We start from the raw sequence: 20,569 nt of genomic DNA, 5'->3' as shown, positions 1-20,569 counted from the left end.
AATGGTTAAATTTACCTTATATGTAGAATTCAATGTTTATTTTCAATTTACCTGAAAAAAAATTGGTAGAAAATTTGTGGTGCTATATCCCACAAAATGTGAAAAAATAACCAGGGAAACATGGTGAATAAATTAAATAAATAAAAAAGCAAAAAGGGGAAAAAGAGTGGTCTTTCTGCACAGACTGAGTTTATTTTAAGTTTATTCATGAGGAATTGTCAAGGAATGCCAAGTCACACACGTAACACTTTTTTCTCTTAAATTATCCATTTTAGGCTATACAACCCCCAGTTATATAAACTCCCACTTACCATTCTCACCATTCAGTACATCACATGTTTATTACATACAAAATTGTTGCAGCAAACAGAGATGAAATCAAAGCACCTTTACAAACATGGAAGGGCACCAATAAAGTGCTACAGAACATCTTTGAATTGAATGTCAATGGATGTCACCTGGAGTGTACTTACACCATCCTGTGGGTGCTACGGTAAATTCAGATGCTGAAAGTAATACTGAATATACATTCACTGATACTACTCCATTCACTGCTGCTGCAATACCAATGCTAAGACTCTTCAGCATGTATCATGGTTTATGCGGTCTGTAAGTAGATAAATAACTAAAATGGAAGAACTTAAGAGTCTGTTTAGTCCAACTAACATAGCAATCTGGACTAGTACAGCCACATATGGTAATCGTGTTGCATCTCGAACAGACACCGTAAAGCTATGGAAGAAAAGTTGTATTGTTCAGTAATGGCCTATCCAAATGCAAGAGCTAAATAATAATAAATTATCGCTAAATTGAAGAATATTAATTAGTACTGTTTGTATTTGCTTGATTTTACATTAAGTGTCTGGCTTGATGAATTGAAATTTCTCTCCTTACAGTTTCAAAATGACAAACATAAGCAGATGTAAAAACACTGATTTACTTACAGAGGATGTAGAATCTAAACACGTAATAGCTGTCCATAGACAAAAAAAAAAGCCTAACACTGTGGACTGTGTATTAGATTGTTTTATACAAGTGAAAAAAAACAAAAAGAACCAACAGTAGAAAACTTAAGTCAATCATGCAATGTTTAATCTGTAAATCTATACATTATTTAGGGTAAAAAAGAAAAAGATTTTCAAATGTGTTTACATTTTCACTCCACCACATAATAAGTTGTAAATTAAATATCCACAGTCACATTCAGCCCAAAATAAGTATGTCTGACCCAAATCCATCTATTTACCTTCACATTGTCTCTTAGTAGATCAAATATCACCTGTTTGCAGAGTCTGTATGGCAAGCACTGGGATCCGGAGTGGATTCTGAGCAATGATCTTGTTCAGAGTTGTGTGAAGGGGTCTCAGATTCAGGGGATGAATGTGAAAAATCTGTGGACTCACTTGCAATTTCCAAACATTCATCAGTTTTTTCCTTTTGTTGTTCTGTCTTTTTTATCTCAATTGGTGTTGCGTCTTCATCCTTCATTTGATCGACTTCATTTTCTGTATCGTCTTGGTCCAGTGTCAGATCAATTTTCTCAGTTACCTGGTTCACTTGGTCTACAGTATGTGTGTCCATTGGCTCTTCTTCTGACTCAAGATCTACAATTTCTGACTCCAGATCTACTATTTCAGGTTCAAGCATGGCCTCCGACAGCATATTTAACAGCTCTAACGGAGTACCAGGCAAATTTGTATGTGCTTCCTGATCAGGAAGCAGACGGGCCAAGCAGAACGAGTGCTGAATAAATTCAGGCTTACCAGAGAAGCAAGACATGGCCTCTTCCAACCAAGATACGAGAAGCTGCACAAGGTCTTCAGACTTAACCCCAGATGCACCATCACTAGGTTGTTGTGCCCAACGAGCAATAAATAACCTTTGCAGCACAGGGCGTAGGCACATCTCTAAAGGTTGATGTCGGCCCGTACACCCAGCCGGAACGGTGGCGAGGAATGCTTTGGTGCTACTGATTGTGGATATGACGTTCTCAGATGTTTGGTTATGATGGCTATCCATAACCAGCAGGGCTTCGTTCGCATTCTGCGAGTCCAGATGCTTCTTCCACACTTTGGTGGCCCAAACGTCCAGCTCTTCCGATGCACTGAAACCTTCCTCTTTGGCCATTAGTAGGATCGAGTCTGGTGGGCTTCTGCTCAGCATGCTTGCAGCATGACTTGTGAAGAGAGCTGCAGGTAGCATTGTACCGTTTGCAAGCATTGCAATGTAAATCTTTACAAAAGGCTTACCAGAACCAGTAAACTGAAAAGCAGTCTCTCTGCTTATTCTGGTATTCTCCTTCAGCATGTTGAAGTCTACAAAAACAGAAAGCTGGTCCATAGCACCAATGACACACTGTGGGACGTTGGTTGTCTTTATTTGACTGTGAACCAACTCTGTGAAGTGACGACAGTTTTCCTCCATGGCATTAGGGAGTTCCCGATGTACTGTGAAAGAGGTATCCAAGCCCAATTTGTGTTGCATCATGAAGCTCACGGCCCACTCGTAAGAAATACGGAAAGAACTGCTCTCATTGGTTTGGGTTTGAAGCTCTGAAGCTTTTTCGAACAGTTTCGCCTCACTGATAGGACGCTGCTGTTCCCGTTGGGTCAGAACCCACTCCACTAGATGATCAACGGCCTCTCCACAGCTCCTGCTGCAGCATTCATTTAATTGATTCTCTTTGGCTTGAAGCCAGGACTTAATGAGTTGAGGTTTGGTGTCCATTTCTTTAGCTGCTTTCTGGATCCCGGAGCACAGCGCAAGGAGTAGTATTCGACGCTGATGAATAGACAGAGTCTCCTCTCTGTTTTTCACAGGTTGTGAAAGCGTATTGGTTACCATTCCCTCTACTTTATGTTTTGCCACTGTTTGATGTGGCATGTCCTCATCGCTTTCAGTCGTCTCAGAGACTGAGTCAGAGTCTTCCTCTTCTAGAGGGGCCATTTCCTGATCCACGTCTTCATCCAGACTAGCATTGGCAACACGTGAAACAGTTTTGACGTCCACTGAAGTTCTGTGCAGGCCTCTTTCCAACATTTCAGTTCGATATTTAAGTCCAGGCTCCGTGCCTTCCCTGGAAGGGAAATAGTGTGTCACTTTCCAGGGTCTGTATAACATGAAAAATGTTGAAACTTAAAGTTTGCGAATTAAAAATAAAGAAGCCTTTGCACATTACATTTCCATTTCAAATTTCAAGGGTTTTAGAATTTATCTATTGCAGGTTGGAATTTTTAATCCAACAATTATTTCAGTTTGTCAGAAAACAACTTTGGTTTCCAGTATACGTACCTCTTAGAATCAATAAATCCAACTTTAGCGTTACCTGTACAGGAAAAAAAATGTACATGAATTATAATAATCTAAGACAATAAATGTAAACAATGTGTTTAGGCTATCTTCCATGTTAAAAATATGTAATACAATGCATTATCACTTTAATGCATGCCAATTAAAAAGCTGTTTGAAAACTGTATTCTTTAATTATGTGCAACATCTGAATAGAAAACAAACAATCAGAAATAGACTGATATTTAGTGTCAGAATTTGAGCTTTGTAACCTTGGTAATTAGGTGAGAAACCATGGAAGTCCCAGAAGCAGCAAGAACGTTTGCACAGATTCACAAGGCATGCTGTGCAGCCATATACACTCTCATGACGCTCGTTTTTCAGGTTGCAAACTTTACATCTCCTTGTCCTACGAGTAATTTTGGCTAATCGATGTCTGACCCCTTCTTGAGTCTCCAGATTTTCTTTTTTAACAATCTGTTGCTCAGGCATGCTATCGTGGACTTGGTTCTGGCGAGCATATCTTTCGGCACACTTGGCCAGCTGGTACCCCAGACGTTTTCGGTAGATGGCCTGGGAAAAGTGACCCCCCGGAAACCACCCTGGTGGGTTGTCTTTGCGGGTCTCTCGTAGGACAATGAAAGAGTTGATGATGCTCAAGTTGACAAGAAACCAGAAGAGACGCCGCCAATTGGTGTCAAGTACCAGCCCGCCGAGTTGGTTGCACGTCAGCAGCTGGTTACAGATGTCCACACCACGCATGTTGTCCTGGAGCAACTTAAAGGCCTGGGGTCTTTCAATGGCGCAAAGCTCACCAATCTTAGTGGGAGATCTCCTCCACACCACGTCTGGCTGGCCTGCAACAGCATTAGTGGATAGACATACCAGCTGCTTGTTATCTTTCCATCTGGTGGCAAGGAGTGGGGTGAGTTCATTCTGTTGGAAATCACCTGGATTGTTCAGTGGAGGTTCATCCCAAAACTCCTTGGGCAAAATTGGACTTTGGGGCAGGACAGAGCTAGAGCAGTATATACCAATGTCATACAGCTCCCGCATGAGTGGCACAGACACAAGTGAGCTGGACAAGAAAATGTGGTGATGTTTACCCTCAAAGCCCTCTATGAGTTGAGGTACAACTAATTTTCCCAAGTCTTTGTTTTTCTCCTGTTGTGTTAAAACCAGCAGTTTATGACAGTAGCCTGACTTTGAGTCACACAGTAGCCATATCCTCGGCTGGGAATTTCTACTCTTCTCCTGAGCGATTCCTTTGTCATGGCTTGGTAGAAAAGCTTGATCGACAGTCAGACACTTATTTGGCCTGTAGGCCTCCCGCATACTTGTCTGCAGGATGCTCAGCATTGGCTGAAAAAAGGACAACTTGTCAGCACTCTGGTTTTCGTTCTCCACAAGCATGCTGCTCATTCGGATGTGAGTTCTGATCTGCTTGAAGCGTTTGACTGACATGGTCCTGTAAAAGAGCTCACATATTCTGGAGCCATAGCGGCCATGGTGATGGTCCCAGGACCAGTACAACTCCGGCTCAACCTGGCCTTGAAGCCCCATGAGGATAGAGAGACCAAAGAAGCCTTTGACTTCCTCAATGGACACGGAGTTCCAGGAAGGATCCCCCAGCCCCAAAGAGCAGCAATAAGTAGCATAAGAATTGGTCTCAAAAACGATCTGCTCAAAAAGGATGTCGGGAAAAAGAAGCTGGAAGTAGTCGAGGACATCACTATTTCGGGCCATTATATGCTGTGGGCCACAACTGTCCATGAATTCTGGCACAGTTCCTTCCTCTTTGGGCACAATCCACTGCTTCATGGACAACCAGTCAGGCTGTGTCCCAACATCACTAGCTTCATCCCCTTGTGGACCCTCCACCTCCTCCTCAACCTGGCAGAACTCAATATCTGTCTCCAAACACTCTGTAGGGGAGGGGAGGGATTATAGGAACACAGAGTTAGTCTTCTCCTTGGAGTCTCTACCATCACCAATAATCCATTTTATAACACCATGCTCAATGTATATGTGGTTCTGATAGGTCAGTTAGCTTTTGAAAAAAGAAAACAATAAGCAGCTCAGAAGCAGCAGATAATTTCCCGATGGATAGTCCTTGTCGTTATTCATTTGTCATGTTTCTAAATTAACCCATTTTAGGGTTTTTTTTGTACTCCTCCTGATATTCTCCAGCTCAGGTGGTGTGCAGGTTTTGTGTAAATACTCATTTACTCATCCAGAGTGCTCTTGCAAAGGCTTGCCAGTAAGTCCTGCAAAGTCACACCAAGTACAAAAGGCCCACGTTTGTCCATTTTGACAATGGACAGCTTGAGTTCATACCCCACACGTGTGATTGCTGTGCATCACATACTGCGGGCTATTACTCAAGACTTTGCAAAAGTTTTTAAGCATATCTGTAATGTTTGAGTTTAGCTAAGTATGCATGGAAAAATTATCCTTCTTTATTGTAGGTGTCTATCAACTGGACAAATAACATTCAGCCTGTGAAAGTATATACAGTGCTATGCAGGGTGTGTCAATCAAGCCGCAAGTTTAACAGTTTGCATATGTACAATGTTGAGATTCTCTGATGTAAGAAAACAGCTGTCAGAGAGTTTGATCCAATTACAAAGTTCTGAACGAACTGATGTAATTACCACACGCTGTTTAATTAAGCCTGTAGATATGGATAAGACAAAAAGGTGTTGCATGTGTAAATAGCAGATGTCGTACATTTTACTGAAAAAGCTATTCCGGCAGTTCTACAGCAATTTAACGGGTCTTACATTGTGAATAAAACTTGTATTATATTGATATTACAAAATAATTTTACAGATCCAGGAAAAAAAACATTTAATTTATTCCCAAAAAAGTTTACACATGTATTTTGCACTTGACAAGCATTCATTTTGGACCGTTGTTTAGTAGATGTAATTTACAGTTATAAGTAGTACTAACAAGATTCAAGTAGCAATGTATGTCATTATACTATTTATTTAGTTCCAAGGTATTTTTACTTTTGTGTCTACACTGTATTAGTACTATAATCATGCAATTAATGACACCTACAATAGAGTTGGATGCCTTCTGACTACAGAAGTAAGAAAGCAGAGAAAGAAAAACAAGCATGCAGTAAGACACAACATTTTCTAAAGACTCAGGAAAAACATGTATTAATGTTCTATTGAGTTGGAATACACCCACCTTTATGAGTGAAGATGCAGTGGGAGTGATTAAAGAACTTAATGAGATGTTTGGCCATCATATTCCCCAGAGCAGTGGAGTATTCACAACCCGCACAGTTCAGCTTCACGCCGCTACAAAAGAGCAACAAATTACCTGTACCGTTTCAGATTTTGTAAAATAGAACTTAAAATCGAAAGATTAATAGATTACCTTGGCGGACCCTTTTTAGAAGCTTTTGGGACTCTTCCAGGAACGTGATTGCTGAAATAAATAAATTAATTGCAATCAGTATATTGACATGACTGCCTGGCATACCAAACTAAACTTCAAACTCTAATTTCAAGTGGCACAGTTTTTCAATTTACAAAGGTGCAAGAGGATGTAAAGAAAGATATATGACTTGATTTACTTGATCATGTGGTTTGCATAAGCACGAGAACAGCATGTGCTGTAGAAGCAGAGTGAGCAGTGAACATAAGTAGGGTAGTGATTCGCAAAGTCTGGAATGTCAAAAGTGCACTCCACACACTTATGTCTGCCCAGTAGCGCCCTGGAGAGAGGAAGACCAAAAGTACATAATTCAAAATTCTGATATCCAGTGGAAATGGTTCGATGAATCCGTTAAAATTAAACATAAGCTTACCTCTGCTCTTGGAACTTGGACAAGAAGTCAAACGTCTTGCTGACCTTTTTCTTCACAGGTCCATGTCGTTGTGATTGCTGGTCACCACTACAATTTGATGTTTGTGAAGTGCTAACACTATTCTTCTGAGAGTTAGTGGATGCTTTTGATGCCTGACCCGGTGACTTCTTCATCCCAACATATGCCCTAATGGTTACCTAGAAATAAACAGATGACATATAAAGCAATATATATTTTAGCAATAGTTGAACTTGCTCTCAAACAAACAAACAGACAGACAGACAAACAAACAAACAAACATATTTTACTTTTGTCCCAGGCTGGAGTCCTTCCAATTCACAAGGCTTTCGGAAAGTCCTGTGATGATTGATTTTATGCTCAACTTTGTCTTTTGTGAACAAGAACTGGAGACGGCATTTGTTACAGTGGTAAACTGTTGATTTCTGGAGAGAACAAAACAAAACAGTCACATAATGGTTCAAAATGTCTGTTGAGTCAAGCAATAATGGACATAGGAGCACATGCGCATCTTTCTTTGCAAAATATTCAAACAATGCATCCTTATAGGCCCTTTCACTATTTAATTAACCATTAAGACTTTGCAAAAGCAGCAAATAGTCTGCAAAGGAGAATGTGTTGAAAATAATTATACATGCAATTATTATTTCTTTTTATTATATTATAATTTATTCTCATAACTTATTCTCACCTGATGACGAATATAGTGCTGCTGGTAACTGGTGGAATGCTTGAAAACTTTGAGGCAGTACTGGCACAGAAGGTGGCGGGTATCCTCATGCCAGGTACGAAAGTGGTTAAACACATCCGAGTAGAGGGAGGAGCGGTATTCACACACCTGAAAGTGTCAAGGCATTATAGATGCTGAGACACTCCTCATATTATAAAGACTGGTAATAAGGTTCATGCAGATCAATTTCACTTAATTTACCTGGCACACATAAGGCATCTCTCCAGGTTTGTGGGTGTTCTTCATGTGCTGCAGGAACACTGGCTCACTCTCGAAGGACCACTCACATATCTTACACTTTGCTGAACAGAAAGCATAACAATCACTAAATCAGCTGATAAACTGAATTTACTTCAGTTACAGTCTGTAACAAACCAGCAAAAAAAAAAAAAAAAGGCTAACAGGCACCATCTGAATACAATATGTGTTAAAGTTAAATGTGTTAACATTAAAAATACATTTGTTGCCCCAGTCACCTCTTCAGTCTTCATGTTTGAATTTAGTCAAATATACTAGTGCACAAGTACTAGTGGCAAAAGTGTGTCAGTTGAAAATACTGTATCTGCATAGGCTCTAACCAGCATAACCAGTCTTGCAAGCTCGTTTTTAAAAAAAAAAAAAAAAAAAAAAAAAATCTGACTCCAACAGGTTGCCAACTAAGTGTGGGATGATGAACAAACTAAAAGCTTTATCTGTGTCTGTATGACCTGTTTCACTGTAAAGAAAAGCTTCTATTGTTTCTTGTGCATAAGAATATTATGGAACAAGAAAATAACAGTTAGAAAACACACACACACACACACACACACACACACACACACACACACACACACACACACACACACACACACACACACACACACACACACACACACACATATTGCTTCGCATAAATAATGGTTGGCAACAAGGTGGTGGGAGACACAAATGTGAAATGTGAAATCACAGCCCATCTACATGTTTAACTGGAATAACATACAGACTGAATGTTGTGAACATCATTAGATAATTCTGGAAAACAAACAAATACAGTTGTATCTAAACATTAATGTACACTACCAGGTCAGTGAGATTTTTTTGAAAGAAAATAATACTTCTATTCAGCAAGCATATTATTCTTCAAAGAATCCTGAAAATATTCCACGACAATACTGTGATTGTAATAATAATAAATGTTTCTTGAACATCAAATCAGCATATTAGAATGATTTCAGAAGGATCATGTGACACTGAAGCCTGGAGTAATGATGCTGAAAATTCAACTTTGCCATCACAGAAATAAAATACATTTTGAACATATATTACAATATGAAACAGATATTTTAAACTGTAATAATATTTCACAATATTACTGTTTTTTATTGTATGTTTTGATCGAATAAATGCAGCCTTGTTAGCATAAGTTTCCTTTTAAAAAACTTTTTTTTTCTTATCATATAGAGCCCTAACTTTATTATACTGGAAAAGTTCTTACTAGATGACTCAATGGAAGTGTGGACGCTCTCCAGGTGGCATTGAAGACGAAATGGTGTGGGAAAGCGGCGGAAACAGTGCTGGCAGGACGTGTGCGTGTCCATCTCCCCATTTTGCTGCTCCAACTCAACATGGTACCTCATATGGTTCATAAGCCTGCAATGAGAATAAGCACTTACTAAATGCAGCATTCTAGTATATGAAAGAAAACACCTTCTGTCCAAGTTTAGAAGAAGCACTGGGAAATATCCTAAAAATTAAACATATCATCTGCAAGTAGACAGATATATCCATAATTCTTGACTGTCCATCAACATACCTAACATTATTTTTCAGTCTCTTGTTACAGGAAAGGCATTTGAACGATAATGGTTCCTTTGAGTTGTCCATTGGTACATAGACTCGATTCCCCTCAAATGTGCCATAGTAGAAATCATCCACCAGCATCACAAGTCTGGGCGGAGTATCTCCAGTCTTTGTCGGTGGGCTATCCAGCTTGACACTAGGCACAACAGAGAGGCTCTTAGGTGTTGTGGCTGGTGTGTTCACAGCAGTTGCTGTACTGCTTGTTTCGGGCGTCTGGACAAGAGCCGGGCAACAGAACTAAAGGGGGAATAATAATTCATTTACAACTTTTTAGGTGACCAGACACAAAAAGTATATACAAAAAGTATATACTTACACACATATGACTCCGTAGAGCCTCGATCATTTTGAACTGAGCTCCACAACGAGGACACAAATGAGTGATCGTTGATGGTGTTGTATGGGTAACAGGGATTGCTACAAAGAAAGAAAAGAGTTTGGAATTTATCAGCATGGCTTTACTCTAGTATGAAACTGATGCATTAACAAAGAAGAGAACAGCAAACTTACTTTGGACAACATTATGTGTCATGACAGGAACAGCAGAGGAAACAATAGGGCCGTTATTGGTTTTTTGATTGCTCATGACAACAAATGTCTGTGCTTGAGCCCCACCGGGAAGGTTAACAGATTTCACAAGGCTCATTATGTTTTGCATGTCCAAGGGTCCATTTCCTGGCTTTATTGTCACTGTAAATAGGAATAAAACCAATTTTAAAACAGATCATCGCAGTCCTGGATGCTGATTGGTCAATACAGTGTAATAAAATAAATATTACCATCTGTAATAAATACTCATTTACGTCAATTTATCTTTGTAGCAGATGATGGTGCTCATGAATTTGGGTGGTAATTTTTTTTAATCAAAATTTGTCCCTAGTTTTTCAATTATTATTTTGTACCTTCACTGTTTCTTAAAAAATCTCAAATCTTTATCTAAAAAACATAAATATAGTTTAGTTCTCAACAGGAGCATCTTACAGATTTTAGTAGTTGTTCGTGCTGTGGAGGGCTGAGTAATGGTTGTGGAGGACATGGTGGCCAGAGAATTGACTGCAGGTGGGGCGACCGCTGTTGTGGTACGAATAGTGAGAGTAGCAGGGATTTGCATCGTGCTGAAAGTGCTAGGCGTTTGGGCCCTGTTTACGACCGGCGCTCCGGCCCTTATCTGAGCTGGCTGGGTAATTATTTGGGTTCCTCCAACAGCTGGTTTAAATATTTGTGTCCCAGGTGCTGAAAAGACATAAAAATAAAACATTGTTAAATCAATGAGTAGATCAAACCCTGTAAAACTAAAACTGAAGTTTAAGGCACACTTTGACATACCTTGGACTAAAGTAATGGGTCGAACAGTCTGGCCTTGTTGGACATTCAGCACCAAACTCATTGGGCCCTGGCCGGGCTGGCCAGGATGGATATTCTGCACAGGAAGACCCTGTATCATACACAATAGGAAACATTTTGATCAACAAATTTTGAGATAACCAGAAATGAGCTGGGATCTATGAGGTGGGATGGCAGCACCTGTGTGGTAAAGTAAAACGGCTGGCTGTTGGTGGCATTGACAATAGAAGATGTGCCAGGCAGGAGAACCTGCGACAGAGCCACAGTGCCCAGCCCTCCTCCTGATGTTAAAAAGACCTGCTGCCCTTGCATTGCTTTAGGAATGTCCGCCGGCACAGCAGTGGGAACCATGCGTTGAGTCACTGAAAGAATAAATAACTGAGTAAAGAAGTAGTGCAGCTAAAAAGCTGTCATCAAGATAGTGGCGATGGCCCTGGTGTACCATTTTTATAGTTTATACAACTTTTGTGCTCACACATTATACAAAACACTTTTATAATGATACATTTTTTTATCATTTTTTAAATGGAAAAAGAGCAGCCAAGATAGTATTTATAATTAGTTTGTGTTTAACAGAACGGAGCGTGTCATACGGGTTTGGAACAACATTAGGATGAGTAAATAATGACACAATATTCCTTTAATAGGCAAAAGAACTGATAATACGGACCAGGATACTCACATGTATTTGTGATCAGCGGAACCGCGTTTGCCGTATTTACTACGGGTGGCAGGTTCTGGATCACCACAGTCTTAGGCTCAGCTGGAATATCAACCACCGTCCTGGCAGGAGTGGAAGACACTAAACAACAGTGAAGAAGGACAGGTGTTAGATAGCATAATGATATTAAAATAATTATTAAAATACAAATCTTTCTTAATTACACAAAGAATCTCTGGAATATGTGTGATCTAAACATACATTTAACTATAAATGATACAAAAAGAATTTATAAAATTACACACCAGTGGGAGTACTACTTTCAGCATTTCCCTCTGAATCATCCATGGAATTTTGCTGTTGCCATGGTTCCAGCTCCTCCTCCTCACACTCCATAAACAAATCCGCGTCCATGTTTCTGAAAGATAAAGTGTTTATTGAGCTAAACGGTTAACGTGCTTTTACAATCTACATGAAAAACCCCCAGTAATGTTATTGTTGCCCATGATATTTAGTGTATAAATAAATAATAAGTCGGGAAATTTTAGGGTTTCATTTTAGATTTTGACAGGTGAATGACGTCTGAAGTGAAGACCCTCACAATATTTACCGGACTCTGACACCATTCAGGTCCGACCAGTATCAACGTCAAGGGTGGCGTTTACAAAACCGCCTCATCCTGCAAATTACATAAATAAATAAGAGAGTGAGTAAAGCACATTTTGTGCTCAAATATATTATATATAAAAAATCTGTAATAAAATGGGTTAGATATTCAGTGTGCTGCCGTGTCACTTCAGGAAAGCCTTCAATAAATTGTCTAAGTACGCGCAATGTGATTTCATCCAACTGAAAGAAGCGAAGAGAAAAGTAGTTCCTGTGCCCTTTCATCCAATGCGGGAGACTAGATGGTTTGACAGACCTAAATAAAAGCATGAGCCTTAGATGTGTATAATAACAATAAATGTGGATTAAAATCTAAAGTAGGTTGGAACGAGTGACAGCGCGATGTTTATTACAATTACTCGGTCACAAATTATGCAGCAACCACCTCGCGCGCTAAGTGCGCACTCCGCATACTGTCCCCTGCGCACATAATGAACGACGATCATATAATGTGTGGATTAAAGCGCGAATATAACGAATATTGTCGAATTTATAAATAATACTTACCGGATTATAGTCTATACGGAAATATGTTCAATGTGATATATTGAAAGCACACAAAGCCAGCCGGTACGTCACAGACGAGACGAATAAATGCGCTAAATGGGCAGAGGTTCTGCTCTTTCTGCGGTAGCGATTGGTTGATGCGTGCAAAACGCCACTTCCTGTTTTAGATTCGGACCTCTGATTGGCTGTAATCTCTGAAATAAGGAGGAGTGGTTACTGGAACAAGAAAATGGCTTCCTTCCTTGCAACGACAACATTTTACACTATCTAACCAGCTGCTGGCTTAATAGTGGCAAGCAGATAGTGTTTGGATTTTATTCAACATGTTGCTTGTGTTTTGCAGATAAACTATCAAGACCATCATAGACTGGTGTTTTCTGAACTCAATTCATGATTTTAAATTATTGATCACTTAAAACATCTCCCATATAAAAATATTGGCTAAAAATATTAATTTACACTCCCCTTACAAGTAAAGCACTTATAAATAGTTTAGGAACCAAAAAGCAAAAAACAGTACTTTTTAGAACCGGTTCCAACCGGTTCTAAAACTGGAAATATATTGATGAGATTCGGTTTCATTAACGGTTCTCAAACGTGCGTCCTTCCCCCAATGTGGATGGATCATCCCATTGCAGTATTTACTTCACTACTATTCCAATTTACTGCAAAGTCGCTACTAAATAATTCAGCACGAAAAAAACGAGTGGTGATGTCCGATTCAAGAACAAACGACTCTTAAGAGTCGATTCTTTTTAGTTCATCAAACAGTGCGACCAGTATAGTCGGATGTAATGACTCTTCTGAACCGATTCTTTTTAGTGAATCAAAAACATTATGACTCAGAAGAAGCGGTAATCTAACTGAACCAATAACTTTATTGTTTTATGTTGTACTTTATTTTAACATAAATCAATTATTTCAAAATGCCCCAGGTATGTACTCTCAGCGCTGAACATTATTAAAACCACTATCTGACTATTAGGCTATTCATCAGAAACTGATGCTGAGATAAACGTTTCATAACGTTTCAAATCTGCTGCTAAATGATGAGACGTGCGTAATCAGCCAGTTGGCGAAACGGACAGCAGGTAGGCCACTAAGCTTTAAGACCTATATATAGCATTCTGCACAGGACACAATGTAACATTCCAGGGTTATTCTTCATTTTGTACACCTGCTACATGAGATATGATGGACCGAGTCACATCATCTGATCGAGTGAACTGTGGCATCGTCCTCGCGCTGACGTCGATCAGTAAGTTACGTGCATTATTTGACATCTTTAGAACCTTTAAGAATTAAAATAATCTCTCTCTCTCTCTCTCTCTCTCTCTCTCTCTCTCTCTCTCTCTCTCTCTCTCTCTCTCTCTCTCTCTCTGTGAAAAGACATTTTGAAAGAAAGTAATACTTTTATTCAGCACGGGTAAATACGGTTCAAGAGTAAAGCCATTTATAATGGTATAAGATGTATCTATTTCAAATAAATGCTTTTCTTTTGAACTTTTATTTATCAAAGAAAGAATCCTGAAAAAATTGTATCGAGGTTTGCTCATAAATTTTAAGCAACACAACTGTTTAATTTTATAATAAGAAATGTTGCATGCCAAATCAGCATATTAGAATGATGTCTGAAGGATCATGTGACACTGACGAGATTGGAGTAATGGCTGCTGAAAATTGCTATCACAGGAATAAATTACATGTTGAAATAATACATAAATAGAAAAAAAATATTTTAAATTGTAATAATATTTCAGAATACAGTTTTTACTGTATACTTGATTAAATAAATGCAGCCTTGATGAGCATAAGATACTTTAATTAAACACTGTGTATGTAATGCCATCTCCCATACAGGCTTTATGGTGCTGCGAAAATGGATAGCTGGTGGTGTCTGCAAAAGCTTTGCTCGTTTGGATGGAAAGACAGTTGTGATCACTGGTGCCAACACTGGGATTGGCAAGGAAACTGCCAAAGATATGGCTCGCAGAGGTATGATACATTACCTACGTCCTCATCTATTATTCCCTTACTTCTAGTGTATAAGTGTGTATGTGTGTGCATATAGGGGCTCGGGTAATTATGGCCTGCCGGGACTTGACACGTGCTGAGAAAGCTGCGGAATATATTCGCCGCTCCACGGGAAATGGCAATGTAGTCATCAGACACTTAAATCTAGCCTCTCTCTATTCTGTCCGAGAATTTTCCAAAGAGTTCATATCCACAGAAGAACGACTGGATATACTCATCAACAATGCAGGTGAGTAAGATTTCACAAGAATGAAGCAAGCATTCAGAGACAGATTTGAAAGGGGACCTATTATGCCCCCTTTTTACATGCCCCTGTTTTCATACATGTATCTTAAAATGCAAATGAGCTGCTGCTCCCCACCCTGCTTTCCAGAAGAGGGCAAAGCCTTTACAGCTCCTGCCTCGTAATACTCTGCCAAAAACGAAAACATCTGTTTGGTTTTGATTATCATCTCTATTGCGGTTACGCTCACGTGACATTGCAGTTCTTCATCATCCTGAAAGTTTATTATCTGCGTGCGTTTTAAAGCCATATCAGTCTAAATTTCTGATATTGTTATCTGAGCGCAGGCGCACATATCGATGGATGTCAGACGGCACGTCCCGTGAGTATTAAACTAAGTTCTTTTTTCTCATGTTATTGCGCTTAAACTGTCAAATCCATTCAAGGTTACCGGTATGTCAAACAAAGTTCACATAAACACAGTCGGTTATGTCTGTGAACGTAACATACGTAGAAATCGCATGTGTATATTAGATTACAATTAAAGTGAAAGCAGAGTAATATACAGTGTCTACTGCTATATATGCTGTTAATATGAATCAAACAACAAAAGAGAAACAGAAAATCACTCACTGCTCTTGACTGAATAACTTTAGTAGCTTTAATAAGAAAACATTTCTGACTTGAATGCTGCTGTTAGATGCTCTGGCGAGGAGATAAACTTGGCGGACTGTGTACAGGTCACTCAGGGCGGGGTCTATGCTAATGAGGCAGAGTCCATCAGCAATCGTGGGCATATGTGACGTCACAAATGCTAGACTCTGGAAACTGCATATTCTGAGACACTGCTTATGATTTATGGGGATTAAAAAAAAAGTGTAGGTGGATTTTTACCATGATTGGGTAGTTGTGTACACTCACTGCTGACACACATTTATGTTCAAACACCATGCAAAAGTGAATTTTGCATAATAGGTCCCCTTTAAAGTTTTTGTTTTTTTTCTGACAGGTGTGATGATGTGTCCAAAGTTGATCACAGAGGATGGCTTTGAAACACAGCTGGCTGTCAATCACTTGGGACATTTTCTTCTGACCAATCTACTACTAGGAGTGCTAAAGAGATCCTCCCCCAGCCGCGTAGTGAATGTGTCCAGTGTTGTACATGTTGGTGGTAATTTTCAAAAATTCACTCATTTTCAAAAGTTAAGGGGAAAAAAACAGTAATATTGTGAAATATTTATTTATCACTTATATTTTTGTTTTCTATTTTAATATATTTAAATTTTGTATTTATTCCTCTGATGGCAAAGCTGAATTTTTAGCATCATTATTCTAGTCTTCAGTGTCACACGATCCTTCAGAAATCATTCTAATATGCTGATTTGCTGCTCAAGGAACATTTCCTATTATTATCAATGTTGAAAAAAGTTGTGCAGATTAGTATATTTGTGGAAACCTTTTTTGATCATGATTCTTTGATTAATAGAAAGTTCAATTTAATGCATTCTTGCTGAAAAAAAGTATTTATTTCTTTTAAAGTAAAAAACGACAAAACAATAGAACATTTTTAGTCCAATAAATATCCTTATTTGTCACTGTTTTCATTTAGGTAAGATTGAATTTGATGACCTTTTCTTTGACAAAAGGCCTTACAGTCCTCTGGCCAGCTATAAACAGAGTAAGCTGGCCAATGTGCTTTTCTCCAAAGAACTTGCACGAAGAATGAAAGGTAAGATACTACTACAGTTTTTGGTATAGCAAACAAACCAAACAAACTAACAAAAGCTTTTTGTTAATTTTAAGCAAAAAGTAGGCAATATTCTATGTTTTATTGTTACGTCCTTGTTGATTTTGTCACATACTGTTTCAATGGCCGTGTTTAATCAAGTTTGCATTGCAACCAGTTGCTTTATATTTAAATGGATGCTTCCATAGGTTCAGGAGTTTCCTCATTCTGCCTGCATCCAGGAGTGATTCGAACAGAGCTGACTCGTCATGTTCTGTCATGGTACCCAATGCTGAAGACTATACTGTCTTTGCCCAGTATGCTGCTGATGAAAACTCCCTGGCAGGGCGCACAGACCTCTATCTACTGCGCTGTCACTGAAGACTTAGAGAGGAAGTCTGGCTGCTACTTCAGGTAAACGCAATACTCTGTCAATTGCTAAAGCATTGACCATTTTGTTCAAACACAGTTTGCAAGCAAAAAAGTTTCACTCTGATATACATCACAATAGGGAAGAAAAGACAAACGCAACTTCCGTTGACTTGGCAAGACAACTAGATCAATTCCGACTGGTTTCTGTGCATCTGTGTTTTGTGCAGTGATTGTGCTGAAAAAGACCCTGCTCCAGAAGGAAAAGATGATGCAGTGGCTAGAAGGTTGTGGGAGGAAAGTGTTCTACTGGTCGGACTAAACAACCAGCACTGACACTCTTCCTGATTGCAAGTGCTCCCCCTAGTGGTGATACCTGTGACCCAAAACTTACTAGAGCAGAACCACATAGGACGTCAATGGCAGAGCTAGTGCCAAGGCAAATTACATGATTTGCATTAAGAGATGCTTATTTGACAGCATTGTTTTTTCTTCCTTCTTCTTTAGTTTTTGGAACAGGATTTCCAAGAAATAAAGCACAGGTGTGTGGCTGTGTTTTATTTGAAATTGATCACATTCTTATCAATTAGAAGTGGACCGCTTTAGAGAAAGAACAAGAAGCAAATCGTGCTCTGTTTGTTAACCATCCAACAATGAGTTGTGCTTTTTTTATTAAATCTTTGTTCTCAGAATTCATTGATGACATGATGGTGCCCAGCACATTCTAGCACATTTTATCAGAACAAAGTCCCCTACGATTCTTTAAAAAGAAACGAGAGGTACATTGTTTCCAGTATGTACATACCTAATTACGTATATAGATTATGTTTGTTATAATTTATATATAATTTAACCACTAGATGGCGTTAAATATGTGTTTTTGGAAACATGGCATGCTATGCATTTCCCTCTACTTGAATTATGATACAACAACTCCAATACAACTCCACACTGTAACACTGCAGGTCAATTGAAAACAAAAGGAAAATATGTTTTGGAAAGATGCAGACCCTGGGTCACATGATCACCCTGTGATGTGGTTGTAGGTTACAGTTGCAATTATGTAACAAGGACATGCACTCAAATCAATATAAAACAACACAACTCCCATTTTTTCTCTTTATTGAATTTTGCATTCTGATATATATTACAATATAAAAACAGTTATTTTAAATTACAATAATATATCACAATATTATGTTTACGTTATAATGTTTTTATTGTATTTTTGATCAAATAAATGACCTCAAACACCCAAAACTTTTAAATAACAATGTATGTGTAAAAAAGCTGCTGCATAAAGACAAACAATGTGGAAATAATTGTCTGATTGAGACTGAAAAAACATTGTTGATGAGTTCACTGCCAGCAAATAACAAATCTTCCTCTGTCCCTGAGAAAGTTTCCTGTGTGAAATTTGCTTCCAAACAGCTGAGTCATTTTCCTGTATTCAATTCTTTGTCTGCTTATTACTGAAAACAAGTGATAATAATAACGTGTGCAGTGTGGCTGACAGTGGCACACAGAACCACTTTTGCACCGCGACAGGACAGAGATGTTTCATGTAAACATTATTAGTCCAAAAAAGTAAAGATTAATCAAGGCATGACAATGCACGACACCCTCAGTCATTTCTGAGTGCCTTGCAACAGAGAATAAAGATGAAATCCAATTAAAAACCTATTGCCGGGCCATTCAAACCATCCAACTCCCAGCGCAATTTAGCTTGTAGCATTAGCACATCATTTATGGTCGACACAGAGCATAATTCACTAAACTCATTCCATCATATCCAGCACCATAATGCTTGTCAAGAGCTGAACCCAATCAATGAGCGTTCTGCATGTGTGGCCCCTGTGGGCCTGGCGCCTGCTCGTCTCCACTGGCTTCATACAAGAGGAAGAGCGTTAAACAGAGATGTGCTGATTCTCTTTTACATTATTATAAGAAAAGAAAAAGCAGCATTAAACTAAAACCTATTGTTCAAAATAACTCGAATCTGCATCATCTTTCAGACTTGAATATCCATAATGTGCTGATATCATCAGATGCGGATGTATTCCCGCAGGTCGCACTGAGTATAATTTACATGTAACCAATATAAATTTTGTATTCAAATGTGATGTGGTCTGTCGTTGAGCTTATTTTTAGGGGAATTCTTTCAACGGCTCTTGTATTTGTTGCCATATTGTCTGGAAGTGTATATTTTGCCATGGAATAAAAATATAAAAAAAGGTAATTGTGACTTTTTAATCATGAAATTCTGACTTTTTTCTCACAATTGCGAGTTTATATCTCAAAAATCTGAGTTTATATCTTGCAATTCTTTATACCTGCCCTTGTGAAAAATAAATATACCAAAATGCATGTGAAATACATTTATTTTATGCCAACTACTACAAATACATTTAAATATCTACTTAATATGAATACCCTACAGTTGTACTTTTGGTGTAATAAATTGTTATACTTAAAGTCTTTCCATAAGTAGTGCTGAGGTGCAACTAAAGATATAAATAAGTATATTTGATTGTGCTAAAGTGGAACTATTGCAAGTATACTTTAGGCACACTTTAATTATCTTGCATTTAAAGACTGATAATATACAGTGATCATACTATCCTTACTAATAAAGATATAAAAACACATTTTAGGCTTAATATAATTTATTTTTTTTTATTTTTTTTACGTAAGTCAAAATTCTGATGCACTTCAAGTCAAAATGGCTGTGTAAAGTACGTCATCGTGACAATCTCTATTTGTTTTGCCCCAGGGGTTAATGTTGTGCTCAACCCCCTATCCATTGTGCCTTGATGAGGCTTTTGGGAGGATTTGTGGGAAATGGGAGGGCCGTAGTAAAACCTCATTGGAGACCAGCTGAGCTTTGAAAAGATCATAAAAGCTACATCTTCCTGAGTCAGTGTGCTTGGCTCCAAGAGCTTAGGGGTCACGGCAACTGCTGACCCGTTCGCTTGACTCGACTGTTAGGGGCCCCATTAAAGTCAAAAAAGCCCTTCACTAGCTCTGAGGGAATTTGATTCAGCTTAACCGCCGTGGTTTTCTGGCCAACTTAGTGTTGGAATGCAGCAGACCCAATAATAATGGTACATGAAGAGGTCTTTCATTTGAAAGAATGGACTAGTGTACAGGACTCCATTCCGGGCTAGCCAGTTTGATTTGCAGTCCCTTAGGGGTTATTGTCTCCCAGTACACACACACACACACACACACACACGCACACATGCTACCTCTGCAGCTATTTGAATCATGGGGTGCCAGCACAAAGGGAACTACTAACAGAAATAGCCTAGGGACAAGAGGGAGGCATGAAGAATATC

The 20,569-nt window shown here is 38.8% G+C and overlaps 2 protein-coding genes across 5 annotated transcripts; one reads left to right on the top strand and one right to left on the bottom strand.

Annotated features, from left to right (window-relative positions):
• Window positions 1-322: 322 nt before the first annotated feature.
• pogzb (pogo transposable element derived with ZNF domain b) lies at window positions 323-12,999 on the bottom strand. 4 transcript variants are annotated; one of them, XM_082149292.1, is made up of 21 exons: window positions 12,880-12,999; window positions 12,317-12,385; window positions 12,012-12,124; window positions 11,728-11,847; window positions 11,226-11,407; window positions 11,028-11,136; window positions 10,683-10,934; window positions 10,212-10,391; window positions 10,018-10,118; window positions 9,655-9,938; window positions 9,337-9,491; window positions 8,064-8,164; window positions 7,824-7,970; window positions 7,423-7,557; window positions 7,115-7,311; window positions 6,881-7,021; window positions 6,682-6,732; window positions 6,490-6,602; window positions 3,561-5,213; window positions 3,292-3,325; window positions 323-3,109 (listed from the first exon to the last, which is right to left on the bottom strand). In XM_082149292.1, exons 3-21 carry the CDS (start codon window positions 12,118-12,120, stop codon window positions 1,276-1,278), a joined length of 5,898 nt encoding a protein of 1,965 aa, XP_082005418.1. In that variant the 5' UTR covers window positions 12,121-12,124; window positions 12,317-12,385; window positions 12,880-12,999; the 3' UTR covers window positions 323-1,275. The 4 variants fall into 4 exon arrangements, with proteins under 4 accessions (XP_082005418.1, XP_082005419.1, XP_082005420.1 ...); XM_082149293.1 differs by having other exon boundaries at window positions 323-3,076; window positions 12,880-12,998; XM_082149294.1 differs by lacking the exon at window positions 3,561-5,213 and having other exon boundaries at window positions 12,880-12,992.
• A 1,044-nt stretch (window positions 13,000-14,043) lies between these two features.
• On the top strand, window positions 14,044-19,430 carry LOC309483486 (retinol dehydrogenase 13). The gene is made up of 7 exons (XM_082149362.1): window positions 14,044-14,137; window positions 14,740-14,874; window positions 14,951-15,142; window positions 16,146-16,307; window positions 16,746-16,865; window positions 17,072-17,276; window positions 17,462-19,430. Exons 1-7 carry the CDS (start codon window positions 14,071-14,073, stop codon window positions 17,565-17,567), a joined length of 987 nt encoding a protein of 328 aa, XP_082005488.1. The 5' UTR covers window positions 14,044-14,070; the 3' UTR covers window positions 17,568-19,430.
• The last annotated feature ends 1,139 nt before the right edge of the window (window positions 19,431-20,569 follow it).

Source organism: Leuciscus leuciscus (assembly GCF_965113295.1).
Source record: "Leuciscus leuciscus genome assembly, chromosome: 20".
NCBI lineage: Eukaryota > Metazoa > Chordata > Actinopteri > Cypriniformes > Leuciscidae > Leuciscus > Leuciscus leuciscus.
The sequence above is the reverse complement of the archived record's forward strand: the minus strand, read 5'-3'. Positions and strand labels throughout refer to the sequence as shown.

What these genes read in the sequence shown, in the direction of transcription:
- pogzb (XM_082149292.1), bottom strand. Translation starts at nt 12,120, where the DNA reads ATGGACGCGGATTTGTTTATGGAGTGTGAGGAGGAGGAGCTGGAACCA. An exon ending in TGAAAGTAGTACTCCCACTG is followed by an intron (nt 11,848 to 12,011) that starts GTGTGTAATTTT and finishes ACTGTTGTTTAG; the next exon opens with TGTCTTCCACTCCTGCCAGG. An exon ending in CGTTTTACTTTACCACACAG is followed by an intron (nt 11,137 to 11,225) that starts GTGCTGCCATCC and finishes TGTATGATACAG; the next exon opens with GGTCTTCCTGTGCAGAATAT.
- LOC309483486 (XM_082149362.1), top strand. Translation starts at nt 14,071, where the DNA reads ATGATGGACCGAGTCACATCATCTGATCGAGTGAACTGTGGCATCGTC. An exon ending in CCTCGCGCTGACGTCGATCA is followed by an intron (nt 14,138 to 14,739) that starts GTAAGTTACGTG and finishes TCTCCCATACAG; the next exon opens with GCTTTATGGTGCTGCGAAAA. An exon ending in AAGTCTGGCTGCTACTTCAG is followed by an intron (nt 17,277 to 17,461) that starts GTAAACGCAATA and finishes TGTTTTGTGCAG; the next exon opens with TGATTGTGCTGAAAAAGACC.